The sequence below is a fragment of the Aotus nancymaae genome, unplaced genomic scaffold (assembly GCF_030222135.1).
Source record: "Aotus nancymaae isolate 86718 unplaced genomic scaffold, 86718_ANA_hifiasm-v0.15.2.pri h1tg000081l, whole genome shotgun sequence".
Classification (NCBI taxonomy): domain Eukaryota; kingdom Metazoa; phylum Chordata; class Mammalia; order Primates; family Aotidae; genus Aotus; species Aotus nancymaae.
In genome coordinates, this window is record NW_026988496.1 from 490273 (window position 1) to 508310 (window position 18038).

At 38.9% G+C, this 18038-nt stretch overlaps 1 protein-coding gene and 1 pseudogene across 3 annotated transcripts in view; both read left to right on the forward strand.

Moving 5' to 3' along the window:
• The window catches only part of HDAC8 (histone deacetylase 8), a 249772-nt gene that overhangs the window by 186045 nt on the left and 45689 nt on the right, over positions 1–18038 (forward strand). Inside the window, exon 10 of one of the 3 annotated variants that reach the window (XM_012435591.3) lies at positions 531–2478. The exons of the other annotated variants lie outside the window; for them this stretch is intronic. Coding sequence (XP_012291014.1) covers positions 531–575 — 45 coding nt within the window. The 3' untranslated portion in view covers positions 576–2478. Of the gene's footprint in view, positions 1–530; positions 2479–18038 lie in introns of those variants that run through there. 3 annotated transcript variants of the gene reach the window in all.
• LOC135271570 (U2 spliceosomal RNA) lies at positions 16156–16321 on the forward strand (annotated as a pseudogene).

Genomic DNA, 18038 nt, shown 5'->3' on the forward strand with positions numbered 1-18038 from the left:
ACCATGTTGCCCAGGCTGGTCTTGAACTCCTGAGCTCAGGCAATCCATGCGCCTCGGCCTCCCAAAGCGCTAGGATTACCAGCGTGAGTCATCGTGTGGGGCCAAAAGTAGAACTTTCAAACTACAAAATGAGTACCCTTCTACACATCTCTTTTCAGAACAGAAAAAGGGTTTTATTCTCCCATATCCAGAGAAAAGACAGAATTTTTAAAATGGCTATTATTAAATGCCAAAGTTTGGAATTTTTTAGTGCTTTGATATAAATAATGTTTACTCATTTTTTAACCTTCTTTAGATTTGCACCTCACAGCAATTTTACAAACAGCAAATGTATAATTCTAAGCTAATAGATATTGTCGACTTTGAATACAGGGTACCATTTAAATTGTGCTTAATACTGACTTTTTTTAACTTTTTTTTAATTGTATTTTAGGTTTTGGGGTACATGTGAAGAACATGAAAAATTGTTGCATAGGTACACACGTGGCAACACTGACTATTTTTAGGCTTTTTTTTTCCTTTCCTTTTAGGTTCTTTTCCTGTGTTCTGAGTTCTCTCTGGAGTACAGATCATAGTTGGAAGGAGAGAAGGAGAGAAGCATGAATGATCTCCAGATCCTCTGAAAGATGTGAAGGCTTTCAGGTGGTTTCTGGTGTATTCTTCCTCCATCTGAAAGGAGTCCAATAGGGCACTTCTGTAGCTAATGCCTTAACTCCAAGAAGTGACTAATAATGAGACATTTGTGCCACCTAGTAAGCTGGCAGGGGTGAATGGTTAGGGCAAGTGTAATATTCAGTGCCTGAAACATCTTAAGGATGTCTGTCTGTGTAGAGTTGGTGCCTGCTGTTGTGGCACCATGAAGGGTCTAGCAAGAATTGCTATCTATAGATTTGACCTAACAGATGCACCATTTTTACTACATTCAAAGTAAGCAGACCTTTATTAAGCACTTATTATGTGCAAAGCATTGTTAGGTTTCTATGAAGTTCTCTGTAATGTATTAATAGATTTCTTTTTCAAAGTGGTCAGGGAATTTCAGCAGTCATTTACTCACTACTGCTATATGCAGGTGTTGTGCTGGGGATACCAATATGAATCAGAGGTGTGCCCTTATTTATGGAGCTCAGAGTAAAGTGTAAGAAAAAAAATTACAGTACAGTGTGAGAGTAGAGGTTCCTTGCAAAGAGCTTTGCGAATGTATAGAGGAGAATGATTAATTTGCTCAGGAGGTGTCAAAAGGTTTCACAAAGGAGATGATATTTGAGCTGTTATTTAAAGAGAGGGTAGAATTTCACCAGGCAGACAGGAAAGGGGGAAGAGAATTCCAAGCAGAGGGAACAGTGTGTGCAAAAGCTCATTAAAGCATTTAGAGAGTTCTTTTTACCATCACTTGAGAGGGCAAATATAAGTTGTACTAATGTTGAGTTTGGATTTTTTCCTCATGATTACATTGCCATTTTTAAACACAGGACATGGTATTTTAAAGCAATGACAAGAAAAGACCTGATACATTTGAAAGCTCTTGTTATTAAGCTGTGATGCTTTATCTAGTGCCTTGCACATATAGCAGGCCCTCAATAAATGCTTGCTGAATGATGAGTCCCCTATCTCTTTCCATTTATAAATTACTGCTCTGTCAAGGATCAGCTTACAAAGCAAAACTTCTGCCTGTGAGTTAGGAATGGGTATTCACAGTTCTGCTCTCTGTCACTCCAGCTTCCTCTACTCTTGTGAAGAGTGATTTCTGCCAGTGGACCTTAACTGTGTTTCTGAGAAGTGGGGAAAACTACTCTTGCTTTGAGTCCTCAGTAACACAGATTCCTACCTGGAGGGCCTCTATATCATTGAAATCCAAATAAGGGCCATTTAAACAGGGTAGTCCTCATGTTGATGACATAGGAGTTGATATCCAAGGAACTTTAGTGATACTGGCTAATACAGGTACACCTCACATTTTAAATTTTATAGTATAGTCTAAATATGATTGATCAAACACGTTCCATGGCAATAATAAAGATATGAGATGTCTGTGCTGAACAGACTTGACAGCAACATGTGGTACTGCCTGTTCTGTTTTTTAAGGAAGAGAAGATAAACTTATTATTTTTATAAATTATGCAATAACCTTTAGGGTAGCAATGAATTTTTGCCTTGAAAATCACCAGGAAATAGATGACAGAGAATGTAGTTAGACATAAACCATTTGCAAATTATATGCAAGTACACTTGTAACCCTTTTACTGGGTATCTGGATCCAGTCTTTGGAAAAATTCCCATCAGGGATTCTTGTTTCATTGTGACTCTAAAACATATCAAAAATATACTTCTTCAGTTCCAAACCTTGGCACCTAGGTGACTAGCTCTTTCAGGCCTAATCTCTATAGCTACACTTTTCTAGTGGCCACAATACCAAGCCACAGAATGTAATGTGTTTCATCCTCTGAGCTACACTGGGAATTTATCATTCCACAAATAGTCATTGAGTGCTTCCTTGAGCCAAGCACAATGCTAGGTACACTGTGCCTGAAGTAAGTAAAACAGCTACACACTATAGGGTGACTATAATTAACTACAATTTATTTTATATTTTCAAATAGCTAGAAAAGTGATTTTGAATGTTCCCAACACCAAGAAATATAATGAATGTTTGATGTGATGGATATGCTAATTATCCTGATTTGATCATTATACATTACATACATGTATCAAAATATCACATTGTTAATGGGTACAAAAATATAGTTAGAGGCAGTGAATAAGATCAGACTATTAGCACAACAGGGTGACTATAGTCAGCAATGATCTGTTGTACATTTTAGAACAATTAAGGGAGTACAGCTGGAATGTTCATAACACAAAGACATGATGAATGCTTAAGGTGATGGATACCCCATTTACCCTAATGTGATTATTACATATGTATGCCTGTATCAAAATATCTCATGTACTCCATAAATATGTGCACATGCTATGTACCCATAAAAATTAAAAATTAAAAAAAGAGAAAAGAGAAATATCACACTGTACCCATAAATATGTATAGTTATTATCAATTTAAAATAATAATAAAAAGTAAGACAGCTACATCCCTGCCCTACATGGTACCCTCAGCCTGGTAAAATAGCTCATAATCTCCTTTTGGGTCCTGGTCCCTTTTGAAAATCTGATTCCGACTGGTTTTGTTTTGTTTTGTTTTTGAGGCAGAGTTTCCCTCTTGTTGCCCAGGCTGGAGTTAAATGGCACAATCCCAGGTCACCACAACCTCCACCTCCTGGGTTCAAGCAATTCTCCTGCCTCAGCCTCCCGAGTAGCTGGGATTACAAGCATGCGTCATCACACCCCACTAATTTTGTATTTTTAGTAGAGATGGGATTTCTCCATGTTGGTCAGGCTGGTCTCTAATTCCTGACCTCAGGTGATCTGCCCACCTCAGCCTCCCAAAGTGCTGGGATTACAGGCATGAGCCACCACACCCAGCCCTGACTGGTTTTATATTACTTAAAAGAAAGCAAGAACTTTTGTTCCTAGAACATAGGATCTTGTTAAATCCAGTATAGGAAGTCATTCTTTCTAGAAGTTAAGCTTTGTTCTCTTTTGGAACCTGTGGCAGGGTAAAAAGAGCATGAGCTTTTGAACCAAACAATTTGGGATTCTGATCCTTTAACTAGAAGTGTGACCTTGAGTAATTTCCCCAGTCTCTCAGAAGCTCAGTTTCCCCATCCCTAAAATGGTGATCCTCATTATCCACTTTGCAGGGTGGCTGTGAAGATTGAATGCTTCTGTGTGTATAAAGCATGTCTCATGAGGTCAGTGCTCTTATCAGGGTAAGTGAGAAAGTTAGATTTTGAACCCAGATCTTTCTGACTCAAAAACCTAGGCTCTCTGCTTCTTCACAAGGCCTTTGAAAATACCGGATCATATTTAAGCCTCCTCAAAACTCCATAAGGGAGGGAAGAAACAACACAGCTGAAGAAAAAAATGGATAGAGAGGGAGAAATAGGCTAATTTGTTTAGAGACACTTAGGACATCTGTGACAAAGCTAACATCAACTCCAGAGCCTCAGTGTCCTTTTCTAGTTATGAATGTTCAGTATGTCTTCCTATGCAGTTGTGTCCATTCCTTTCATAAGCATTTATTGCCTACGACTGTGTGCCTGACTTGGTTTAGGTGCTTCTCATGATTTAAAAGGCATGATCCATGATCCATGACTTCTAAGAACTTATAGACTAGTGGAAAGACAAAGCTACACCTGACAACCAATTAGAGAAAAAATTACACAAGACAGTGCACAAACAAGTATTAATAATGTAGCTAAAACTAATTGTATTAGTCAGCTCAGGCAGCCATAACAAAATACCATAAACCTGATGGCTTAAACAACAGAAATGTATTTTCTCACAATTCTGGAGGCTGGAAGTCCAAGATCAAGGGACCAGCATGGTCAGTTTCTTGTGAGGGCACTCATGGCTTGCAAACAGCCACTTTCCTGCCACATTCTTACATGGGCTTTCCTTGGTGTGTGTGCAGAGGGAAAACTCGAGAGATCTCTCTGGTGTCACTTCTTATAAGGGCACTAACTTTATCAGATCAGCTAGCCCCTTCACCATGACCTTATTTAACCTTAATTACTTCCTTGCTCCAAATACAGCCACTTTAGGGGTTAGGGCTTCAACATGAGAATTGGGGTAGGAAGACACACAATTCAGTCCATAGCAATGTGTGTGTGTGTGTATGTGTGTGTGTGTGTGTGTGTGTAAGTAATCATTCTGGCATTTGTATAGACAAAGGATTAGAGAGAGATACCAAGAGAACTAGAAAGACCAGTTATGAGGGCTTTGTGGTCCTCTAGATTCTAAATGCATTTTGGAGATAGACCAACAAGGTTTGTTGATGAAATAGATATAGGAGTGAAGGAGAGCAAAGGCTCACTAAAGACCCCAAGGCTCGCTCTTGTGCAACTGGGTGAATGGTTGATTGATAAAGGGAACACAGAGGGAGGAATTGGGGGATCAGTGCAACTCAATTGTTATCTCTCCAGTTTTCCATCCATAATCCTTCCTTCATATCAGTTATTTTTTAACAATGCAACTTTAATCATGTTATCTACCTGCTTCAAATACACACACACACACATACACACACACACACACAAAGAAGTTATAGGTCTGAAATTCTTAGCAGAGAACACAAGATCCTTCTAGATTGGGCTCTAATCTATTTTTCCCACTATGCTAACCCTACTCCTGCCCTAGACCCTGATTCCAGCTACACCTTTGACCAAGATACTCCTTCTACTAGGAATGTCCTTCCTCCTTCTTGCCTGCTGGATGAAGTCCTTCTCTTCCAATTCCCATGTCATCTGTCTGTGAAGTCTTCCCTGGCCACCCCTCCCCTCCATAGTTTGTCACTCCTTTCTCTGTGATCCTATAATATCTGACACATAGTTACTTGAGACCTTATTATATTGTATTGTAATTAATTTACTCATCTGTCTCCTCAACTAAACTAAATTCAAGGGCAAACACTGTCTGATCCTCTCCTTCATCCCCAATTCCTACCACAGTCCCTGGAAACAAGCAGGTACTCAGAAGAATTACAACAAGCACTCATAGAGTGATTACTATGTACCTGGCACTGTTTTAAGTGCTTTAGCTGCATTAATTTATCTGTATCCTCACAATAACTCTGTTACTGTCCCCATTTCATAGATGGCTTGCCCAAGTTAGCAGAATGAATAAGTGGCAGAGCCAGGATTCAGACCCAGGCAGGGTGGCTCTGGAGTCTGAGCTCTTCACCACTACCCTACACAACCTCTCTTGCCCACTGTTTCCCTGTCTGTTATTTACTTGGAGCCTGGGAGCTGCTTTGATGATGACAGCAGGGAGTGAGGGAATTACTCTACTAAAACCAGAGGCTACAGCAGGAAGAGAGCTACAGAAACCTGCCCTGCTGGCCTCCATCTTTCCCTTTCCTCCTACCACTAAACTCCTTAAGCACCAGATAGCACATCTTTCTGCAGGGAGAGGAGCAGCCACCGGAGGAAGCCAAAGGATTTCCCTCTTTCCTCCAAGTCTCACTTTTCTACTGTACATGACTGCCAACTTCTCCCTGCCCCAACCTTTTGTAGCCAAGGAACCAGGCTTAGCTAACCCGTGGGAACTCCAGTTCACACACAGACTTAAATTGAGTGTGTGCCCTGTAATATCCCCAGTGGAGCCTAGCTCATTGTGCTCTCCCTATTATTTTGTTTTGTTTTCTTTTGTTTTTGAGGAAGAGTTGAGTTTTCAGTTTTGATTCCCTCAAGAAAGAGGTCCCTGCTGTTCTACTCTGAACTAGAGCTAGTTCAGCTCCAGAGTGGAGCCCTCAGGCTAATATAGCAAATAGAAAGAGAAGGTGGCAATCAGGGCAACAACTGCACAATTACATTCATTTCTCCACTTCGAATTCCCTCAGCATTTAGGGATTTGGCTTTGTGCTGTTTTGTTTAGATTTTGAGAATGTTCCAAAGAATAGAGGTAACACAGAGTGAAAGCAAGATTGATTCCTGAAGCCAGATACACCCAGGTTTGGACTCCAGCTTTACCACTTACTAGCTGTGTGATGCAGGGAAGTTATTTAACCTGTGTCTTATCTGTTAGGTTCCTCATCTGTACTAATATAGTACCTGCCTCATATGATGCTTGTTAGGATTTAATGAATTGATGATCCACATGAAGTGCTTAGAACTGTACCTGGTTCATAAATGCTCAGTAAACATTAGCTGACACTATTTTTTAAATATAGTATAGTAACAGAGGCTATAACAAGCACACTTATTCCCACCATTCAGAATTAAAATTTAAGATTTTATCTTTAAATCCTTAAAAAATAATAATCGTAGATAAGTTGAATATCCTGTGACATTCATCCCCAGTCCTATTTCTTTCCCAATGCCCCCAAGGTATCCACTGTCATGAATTTGATGTGCATCTTTTCAGTTCATTCTCACAGTGATCAGAAACAAGATTTGGAATTTGGGGGGAATGGTTTTTTTTTTCTTTAATACTGTACATACTGTTTTGCAACCTGCTTTTTTTCATTCAATATTTTTTCTCCTTTTATTGTGAAGAGACATTCAATGTTGTTTCTAAGGTCTACCCACATATATCCATTTCAGGCCATTTAACTGCTTTATAGTATCTCATTGTATAAATATTCTGTGTTTTATTTAACCATCCACATCTTTATGGACATTTGGATTGGTCCTAATTTTTTGCCACCATAGTCCATTGCAATGAACATTCTTAAACTTGCTCCTTGGGTACATGTGTAAGTTTCTGTAGAACACAGACCTGCAAATGGAATTGCTGGATCATAAGGTCTGTGCCTTTTCAATTTTACTGGACACTGTAGACTGGGCAGAGGTGGTGGAGTACAGTGAGTAAGAGGTGGGACTTGGGGTCTGATATATCTAACTTCAAATCCCAGGTGTGTTACTCCCCAAACTGTGTGACTCTGAACAATTCTTTGTGCCTCAGTTTCCCATCTGTAAAATGAGGAGAACAGTATATATTTCATAGGGTTGTTGTGTGAATTAAATGGGGTAATGTATTTAAGGTACATTAGTGACCAAAACATGGTAAGCTATTATTCTTTCTTACTATGCCTTATCACATATTTCCCCCTCAAATTTGAGAGTAGACCTTTTCTAAAGTATAGATATATGAATATAAAAAATACTAGAAAGACATTCATCAACATGTTAACCAGTGTTGGAAATATGAGTGATATTTTTTCTTCATGCCTTTTTATTTTCCAAGTTTTTTGTTTGCTTTTTTTTTGGTTTTGGTTTTGAGAGGAGGTCTCACTCTGCAGCCAGGCTGGGGTGCAGTGGCGTGATCATAGCTCAGTGTAGCCTCAACCTCCTGGGCTCAAGTTATCCTCTTGCCTCAGCCTTACAAGCAGCTGAAACTACAGGCATATACCACCATGCCTGGTTAATTTTTTTAATTTTTTGTAGAGATAAGATCTTCCTATGGTGCCCAGGTGATCTAAAACTGATGGCCTCAAGTGATCCTCTTGCCTCAGCTTCCCAAAGTGCTGGGATTACAGGCATGAGCCACTGCACCCGGCCTTTTCCAAGTTTCCTACAAATGAAATGTATTATCTTTGTAAATAAAAAACAAAATCACAATAAATGCAATTTTTAATGGAAAAGAATATAAAGTAACTGAGATTTTTGGGGAAAAAAAAAGAATTTTCTGGTGAGCAGGACCTCTGCAAGACTAGTAAAAGAGGTCATAAGAAATAGTTTTGTGAAAGTTGAAAAACAGTGTAAATGTTTACCAGTAGAAGATTGGCTACATATAATACATGAGAAAGAATCTCCAAGATAAGGCATCTAAATGAAAAGGGGATTACAGGACACTGTGTACAATGTCTTTTCTTATTGTGTTAAAATGATAGTTTTTGTGCTTACATATGCAGTCTGTCTCATGAAAGAGTTACAGAAACACTGGTAAGGGAACTGGATATCTAGGACACATCAAGGACTTAATCTTTTACAAAATATCTTTTTCTGCCTTTGGAATTTTTTACTAAATACATGTATTACTTACTCAAACTTTTTCAATACAATGATTTTAAAGTAGTTTATGCTAGAATGTAACAGACTTTTTGCAATTATTATCAGTATCTCAACTACTTTTAATCTAGCTTCCAAAGTTAGGGGAGGCAGGCTAAGTCAGGGCCCTTATTGGCCTTGGTGTCTGGTTCTAGAGTCTATCCTCTTACTAGCTATGCTGTAACCCCCCACCCCAATGCAAGAATGATTCAAAAGTTAATCAGGCACAGAAGAGTGGAAAGTGATTCCAGGAGAGCATAACAGCCTGACCAGAGTGGGTGCATGTGGGTTTCTGTCTGTGTGCAACTACAAACAGTCATATAAAAATCGTAAGGTGCAGATGCAGCTAGAGAGGTGTTTTGAGGCCAAGCTGTGGAGCCAGCTGTTTATGACTCATGCTAAATAGCTTAGACCTTCCTACCAAAGTTGTGGTATCCCTAAAACATTTACAGTAAGGGAGTGACAAGATCCAGTTTCTATTTTTGAGTTTACTTAGGCTGCTGTAGAAAGGGTAAACTTGAGAGGGACATGATCGGAGATAGGAAGAGCAACTCAGAAGCTGTTAAGACATAATGCAGGCCTGAATTTAAAATGTGAGCTAGGATTTGAACTCAGGCCTGCCTGACTCCAAAGATCAAATGTTATTATATTTCTCCATCTAACAACTGCCTAAAGAAATGAACAACTGAGTTTCTTTGTGCCAGTTTTCCCCACACTAACACCAGAAGTATACCAGCAGATATATGTCTTTATCTACACTGAGACAAAGAGGAAAAGGCTACTTCTTAATAAAGCCTGTGAATTCACAAAAGCAATTTTTTGTGAAGAAGGAAACCTCGAAGTACATGGTTTGGCTATTTTTGTCAAGAATTCTTGCTTACAACATTTTGGGGAAACTTCCTTGGGGAAACAGGAAGTTTGTATCCGGCCTTGATCTTTAAATATTTTGCTTTACTATTAGTATAAATTATTCAGTATAGTTTACACCTCAGGTATTGAAACTTTTAAAGAGGTATATCATCCATGAATCCATGAATTCCCAGTTTCAAAAAAACTGGAATACAAATAATACTGTACAATTAATGCAATTATACATTTTAATCTTCAATGATACAGATGGCAATTCATGAATCTGTGGGTCTCAGGGTCAATGTTAGAAACATCATTATCATAAGCTCCTAACAGAAAGGGCAGAGTTTCTTAATGCTCTATCCCCAGTGCCTAGCACATAGCAGACTTTCAATGAATGGATAAATGAATGAATGATAGAGGACTGTAGCAGTAGACTGGGTAGACCCTTCTGATCCTATAGCTTTCCTAGTACCAGCTTGTATGCCTTTCTTTTACATCTTTCTCCTATAAGTAGAATATAAAATAGCAAGGCTGCGAAGATTGATCTGTGGGAGCTTTTTTAGGGAGAGAGGGAAAAATCATCTAATAATTGTTTTTAAATAGCTTTCTCAAGATATAACTCTCATATCACAAAATTCACCCATTTCAAGTGTGCAATTTGGTGGGTTTTAGTATGTTCACAAAGTTATGCAACCATTACCACTACCTAATTCTGGTACATTATTATCCCCACTAAAAGAAATCCCATGCCCACTAGTAGTCAATCTCTCCCCTAACCCCCTAGCAACAACCAATCTACCTTCTATCTCTATACAGTTCCTATTCTGAACATTACATATGAATGTGACCCTACAATATGTGGTCTTTTATCACTGGCTTCTTTCATTTAACCGAATGTTTTAAAGGGTCATCCTTGTTGCAGCATGTATCAGTACTTCCTTTATTTATTTTTATTACTGTATATGAACTTTCTGAGCCAGTAATTTGTGGTTTGGGTTATCACAGCATTTCCTACATTTTGGACAACTGAAGGAACTCATCTGAAACTGAAAAGAAGCCAGCATGAATACAACCTAGAGTGAATGAGATTACAGCCACCCTCATCTTTGGCAGTGGCATATTTGTGCTGAGCCAAAGATCTGTCTTAATAGGATGGCAGGCCCAAGTTATGTGTTGTGACCTCCTGCTGGCACTGGTCTAGTCTAGGAAGGGCTCGTGGGTGCTGGTATAACGGATGAGACAAGTGCCTCACAGCTTGTGTTTCTGGCTTGGTCAGAGCTTGGGTGCAATTCCTTGTCTTCAGACATCTGAGAAAAGTATGTCGGGATCTCCTGGTTCCATTTGTTCTGTTTGCCAGTGGGCAGAGTACACTGCACTGTGCAGACAGGTTAGACAGTTTATTGTAGGCTGATGAAAGCAGATTAAAAAACCATCAGCTTGGTGGGAAACTAGCTCAGAATCCAATCCAAATGTCAGATGAAATATTTACACAGCCAGGAGATAAACCAAGGGAAACAGTGTGCCCTTTGTGTGTGCTTCTGAGTGTGCAGGCACACACAGAGCTGTTGACCATTTGTCAACTTCCAAGATTTATTCTGCTGCTTCTGGCAAGGGACAGCCTAATGATTTAATAGCTTGTCAACACCTACACAGAGAAACAAGGACTGGCACTTCCTCATTTCTTATTTTCTTTGCTTTAAATAGGAATTTCTATTCCAAGTCACTGGAACCTGGAAATCAGACTGTCAGATTTCTCTTGACTTGAGTGCACAGTTCCTGAATCTGGGCATGATGAATGTTATAACTTTCCTGTTATACAAACACAGGGTTGCTACCCTTTCAAAATGACCCATTGAGTTCATATCCTAAAGCTTGAGTGTTTGCTTCAGACCGTTGCCGTGAGCCAATTTCAAATGGAGTGAAACTGTTTTGTTTCTGTCCCATGAACCTCTTGAGTTGAATGCCTGCTTGAGCAATCCAGTGCCTGGTTGCCACATTTACATTTGAGATGGAGAAGTTGTTTAGAGGATTTTAGTGGAGAAGATTGGATTTCACATGCAGAGTATTATTCTCCAGGCATCCTTGGGCAGTTGTGAGTTCCCTGAAAGAAGAGACCATGTCCTCTTCAGCTCAGCAAACCCCACAGCGCCTAGCCTAGCACAATACCTGGCACTTTGTCATCTTGGTTAATTCATTTTCAGACTGTTCCACCACAATCTATGATAGAATAACAACCAGAGGGTTATATTTTATATTAGAATAATACCTTGGGTACACTGGGTCCTTATCCCAAATACAGGTAGTATAGCAAAATGGTATAGAGCTCTATTTCTCAAACTTCAATAGGCATGTGAATTATCTAGGGCTTGTTAAATGCAAATTCTGATTCAGTTCATCCAGGCTGAAGCTTGAGATTGTGCCATTCTTGCAAGTTCCGGTATGATATAATGTTGCCAAACCAGGTACCACATTTTGAGCTCCAAGAATCTAGAGCTATGCTATCTAATATGATAACCAGTAGCTACTAGTGATTAGTAAGCATTTTAAACGTGGCTAGTCCAAATTGAGATGTGCTGTAAATGTTCAGTACACACCAGATTTTAAAGACTTAGTAAGAAGAAAATGTGAAATATCTTATTAGTAATTGTATATTAGTTATATGTCAAATTTATAATATTTTGAATAGGTTAGGTTAAATAAAATATTCTTAAAATAATTTCACTTGTTTTTTTTTAATTTTTAATGTGGCTACTCAAAGATTTTTAATTATATATGTGGCTCACATTATATTTCTACTAAACAGCACTGGTCTAGAGTAGGAGTAGCAAACTTTTAGAATAAAGGGCTGGGCCATAAATATTTTAGGCTTTTCAGACCATATGGTTTCTGTCCCAACTACTCAATTCTACTGTTGTACACAAAAGCAGCCATAGACGATATGTAAATGAATGAATGTGGTTCTGTTCCAATAAAACTTTATTTACAAAAACGGGTAAAAATGATAGCCTTGAAAACCAACAGCCTACAATCATGGTGAAAACCAGCAGCCTGGCAGCCACCAGAAGGAACAGAACATGGAGCAGAATGTTGGAGCTCCTTCCAAGCCTCATTTCTGAAGAGTTATTATTTGGCCTGTCTAGTGGTTCCTTGGAAGACTCCACTTGCAAGGCTTTTTTTTTTTTTTTTTTTTTTTTTTGAGACGGAGTCTCTCTCTGTTGCTAGGCTGTGCAGTGGCGCGATCTCGGCTCACTGCAATCTCCACCTCCCGGGTTCAAGTGATTCTCCTGCCTCAGCCTCCTAAGTAGCTGGGACTACGGGCACATGGCACCAGGCCCAGCTAATTTTTGTGTTTTTAGTAGAGGCAGGGTTTCAACATGTGGCTAGGATGGTCTTGATCTCCTGACCTCATGATCCGCCCGCCTTGGCCTCCCAAAAGTGCTGGGATTACAGGCGTGAGCCACCGCACCCGGTTGCAAGGTTTTTTTATTAGACATGATTCAAGAGTGTGCTCAGTGTTGAAAAACTTTTTTGGGGGTATTTTTCCTTGGGGTATTTGTCAAAAATAATTAGAGACAAATGATTAACTTTACAGCTGCCTATGGTAATAGATAACAGTTGCGGCAAACATTAAGCTAACCAAAAAGCTTAAAACTAAATGCTGGGGAATGAGATGTCCATATGGGCTTTGAAAAGCTCCAACAAATTCTTAGGAATCTAAAAGGCCGTGCATATGCACAGGATGATATGCATTCCCAAGGCTGTGCACAAATGCTCAGGAAACACCTGAGAAGACCAAAGTTCTCACCTATGGCTGACCTTCAAGCTCTGTACAAGTGAAGTGCTAAGGCAAAGTTGTTAACTGACTGGCAGAATGTTGAGGGAATGCCTCCAACACACACACAGAGCATCTTGGTAAAGACTGGGAGACTTACCCGCTCCATGAATTTAAGCAAATCTCTGTATAATCGTTAGCTGACCACTAAGCTAACCAAGCAGAGACTTCTGTGACCAAACATGACAAATAATCCAGACTTTGCAGAATTAATTCATAAAAGCCACTAAAGAGGCCAGGTGTGGTGGCTCACAGCTGTAATCCCAGCATTTTGAGAGGCTGAGGCAGGCAGATCACAAGGTCAAGAGGTCGAGACCATCCTGGCCAACATGGTGAAACCCTGTCTCTATTAAAAATACAAAAATTTGCCGGGTGTGATGGCACATGTCTTTAGTCCCAGCTACTCAGCGGCTGAAGCAGGAGAATCACTTGAACCCAGGAGGCAGAGATTGTGATGAGCCGAGACCATGCCACTGCACTCCAGCCTGGGTGACAGTGAGACTCCGTCTCAAAAAAAAAAAAAAAAGCCACTAAACAAATGAACACCAGCAGCAACAAAAACAAAACTTTGGGGAGGGGGAGAATCTGTTTTCCACATTATATAATTTTAAATGTCCAATTTTTAACAAAAATATAAGATATGCAAAGAAACAAGAAAGTATGGTCAATACACAGGAAAAAATATCAATCAATATAAATTGTCACTGAGGACATCCAAGCATTGGAATTACTAAAGATTTTAAATTAGTTATTATAAATATGTACCAAAATGTAAAGAAATGTATGGCATGTCTCACCAAATAAAGAGTATCAATAAATAGAAATTATATTAAAAATAACTAAATGGTGGCCAGGCATAGTGGTTCACGCCTGTAATTTCAGCACTTTGGGAGGCCAGAGTGGACAGATCACCTGAGGTCAGGAGTTCGAAATCAGCCTGGCCAACATGGCAAAACCCTGTCTCTACTAAAAATACAAAGATTAGCTGGGTGTGGTGGCAGGCACCTGTAATCCTACCTACTCAGGAGGCTGAGGCAGGAGAATCACTTGAACCCAGGAGGCGGAGGTTGCAGTGAGCAGAGATCACGCCATTGCACTCCAGCCTGGGTGACAAGAGTGAAACTCAGTCTCAAAAAATAAAAATAAAAATAAACTAAAAGGAATCCTTAAGGCTGAAATGAAAGGACAGTAGACAGTAACTTGAATCCACATAAGGATATAAAGACTACCAGTAAGGGTTACTACATAAGTAAAAATCAAAGTACAAATATAATTTTCTTTGTAACTCTTTTCTTCTATGTATGATTTAAAAAGACAGCTACATAAAGCAATAAATCCACTTTGATAAGTGCACAATGTATGAAAATATAATTCATGTGACAATAACAACACAAAGGAGAGTCATGAAAAAGGAGCTATATAGGAACAGAACCAAGTGTTTATATGCTGTCTTAGGCCACTTCATGTTGCTATAACAGAATACCTCAGGCTGAGTAATTCATAACTAAAAGAGGTTTATTTAGCTCATGGTTCTGGAGGCTAGGAAGTTCAAGAAGCATGGTGCTGACATTAACTTGGTCCCTGGAAAGGGCTTTTGTGCTCTGTCACAACATGGCAAAAGGTCAAAGACTAAGAAAGCACATGCAGAGAGTCAAAATCTGAGGGGCATCCTGGCTTTATAACAACCTACTCTTGCAGGAACTAATCCATTTCTGCAAGAACTAATCTAGTTTTGCCAGAGTGAGAACTCACTACCATGAGAACGGCACTAAACCATTCATGAGAGGTCTTCTCTCATGACCCAAACAACCCCAACTAGACCCACCTCACAACACTGCTACATTGGGGATCAAGTTTTAAACGAGTTTTGGTGGGGACAAACAAACCATATCCAAACCATAATATATACTATTGAAATTAAGTTGATATTAATCCAAACTGTGTTGTTGAAAGTTAAGATGTTAATTATAATCCTCAGGGACCACTAAGAAAATAAATATACACACACACACACACACACACACATATATATACACACAGATACATACATATATACACATATTTATATATGTACATAATACATTTTTATATATGTAAACTAACAAGAAAATTAAAATGATACACTAGAAGATATCTATTTAGTAAAAAGGAATGCAGTAATGGAGGAAAGGGGAACAAAACAGCATAAGACATGGAGAACAAGTAGCAATGTGGCAGACATAGACTATGCCTTATCAGTAATTATATTAAATGTAAATTATTAAACACTGATTAAAAATTAGAGATTGGTCAAATGGATTTTAAAAACATATTTCAACCATATGTTGTTCATAAAAGAAATACTTTAAATTCAAAGATACACATAGGTTGGAAGTAAAAGGATGGTGAAAGATACAGCATACGTACAGTAACCAAAAGAGAGCTGGTGTACTAAGAGACAAAATTATAAATGTATGCCACCTAATAACAGAGCACCAAAATATATGTAACAAAAACTAAAGAAGTGAAAAAGAGAAATAAAAAATTCAATAATACTTGGAAATGTCAATACCCCACTTTCAATAATAAATAGAACAACTAGAGAGAAGATCAACAAGGAAATAGATCTGGACAACATGATAAACCAACTAGAGCAGAATACATATTCTTCTCAAGTGCACATGGAACATTTTCTAGGACAGAACATACTTTAGATTACAAAACTCAGTAAATTGAAAAGGACTGAAATCATACAAATTACCTTGGAATTGAATTAGATGAAAAGGAATGAAATTAGAAATCAATAAAAGAAGGAGATTTGAGGAGTTCATAAATATGTGGAAATTAAACAGCACACTCCTAATACAAACAGACTAACGAAGAAATTACGTTGCTTCATGACTTTTTGGCTAAGTTCAAGTGTAGTATCTGTCCTTATCTGAGGACAATACATTAAATGGATTTTTGGAGCAGGGAGATGGAATAAGAATTTTCCTCCACTCCATGCAACAACCTGGTCAATTATTGCAGTACCTCCAGAAATGACCCACTCCTCCCAATAAAATAAAAATAATTTAAATAATTTAAAAGAAATCACAAAGGAAGTTAGAAAATACTCTGACATGAATGAAAACAAAAACAAAACATGCCAAAACTTATGGAATGCAATGAATGCAGTAGTTAGAGGGAAATTTGTAACTGCAAAGGCCTGTTTAAAAAGAAGAAAGATTACAAAACAATAACCTAATCTTTCATCTTAATAAATTAGAAAGAGAAGAGCAAACTAAACCCAAAGCAAGCAGAGGAAAAGAAATTTAAAAATTAGGCGGAGCGTGGTGGCTCACACCTCTAATCCCAGCACTTTGGGAGGCTGAGGCAGGCAGATCACCTGAGATCAGGAGTTCAAGACCAGCCTGGCCAACATGGTGAAAGCCCATCTCTGCTAAAAATACAAAAACTAGCCGGGCGTGGTGGCATGCTCCTGTAGTCCAGCTACTCGGGAGGCAGAGGCAGGAGAATTGCTTGAACCCAGGTGATGGAGGTTGCAGTGAGCCGAGATTGAACCACTGCACTCCAGCTCTGGGTGACAGAGCAAGGCTCCATCTCAAAAAACTAAATAAATTAAAAATAAAAATAAAAATTAGAGCAAGAAGAACTGAAATAATGAATAGAAAAACAATAGAAAAAATTGGTGAAATCCAAAATTGGTTCTTTGCAAAGCTCAGCAAAATTACAAAACTTTAGGTAGACTTAACAAAAAAAAAGTCTATAATTTTTAACATTACCACAAAGAAAACCCCAGGCACATATGGTTTCACTAGTTAATTCTACTGATTGATACCAATAATGGTTGATTTTATTTGTCAACTTTATTGGGCCACAAAAATGCTCAGATATCTGGTTAAACATTACTTCTGGTTGTATGTGTGAGGGTGTTTCCAGAAGAGATTACCATTTGGATTAGTAGACTAAAGAAGATTTTCCTTCTTAGTATGAGTGGGCATTATCCAATCTGTCGAGGGCCTGAATAGAACAAAAAGGTGAAGGAAGAATTTTCTCTCTTCCTCCCTTCCCTTCTTTTCCTTCCCTTCCCTTCCCTCCTCACTGTTCCCCTCCCCACTGTTCCCCTCCCCACTGGTCCCCTCCCCTCTCTCAATGACTGACTGCTTGAATTAAGATTTCAGTTTTCTCCTGCCCTAGGACTGGGATTTACACCATCAGCCCTCTGGTTTCCAAGTCTTTGGACTTGGACTAGAACTTACACCATCATTTCTCCTGGTTCTCAAGCCCTCAGACTCAGACTAGAGCTATACAACCAGCTGTCCTTGGACTCTAGTTTGCAGATGGCAGGTCAAAAGTCTTCTCAGCCTCCATAATTGCATGAGCCAGTTCCTCACAATAAATCTATTTTATATAGATAGATGATAGATTTATTTATCTAGATATTTATTTTTACATATATATGGAGAGAGAGAGAGAGAGAGAGAGAGAGAGAGAGAGATTGAGATCTCCTATTGGTTCTCTTTCTCTGGAGAACCCTGACAAATAAAACTTCCCAACTATGAGGCCAGTTCTACCTTTATACCAAAACCAGATAAAGAAATCACAACAGGCTGGGCTCAGTGGCCCATGCCTATAATCCCAGCACTTTGGGAGGCCAAGGCAGGAGTATCACTTGAGCCTAGGAGTTCAATTGAGACCAGCCTGGGCAACTTAGTGGGAACCCCTTCTCTACAAAAAAATTAATATTAGCTGGGTATGGTGGTACATGC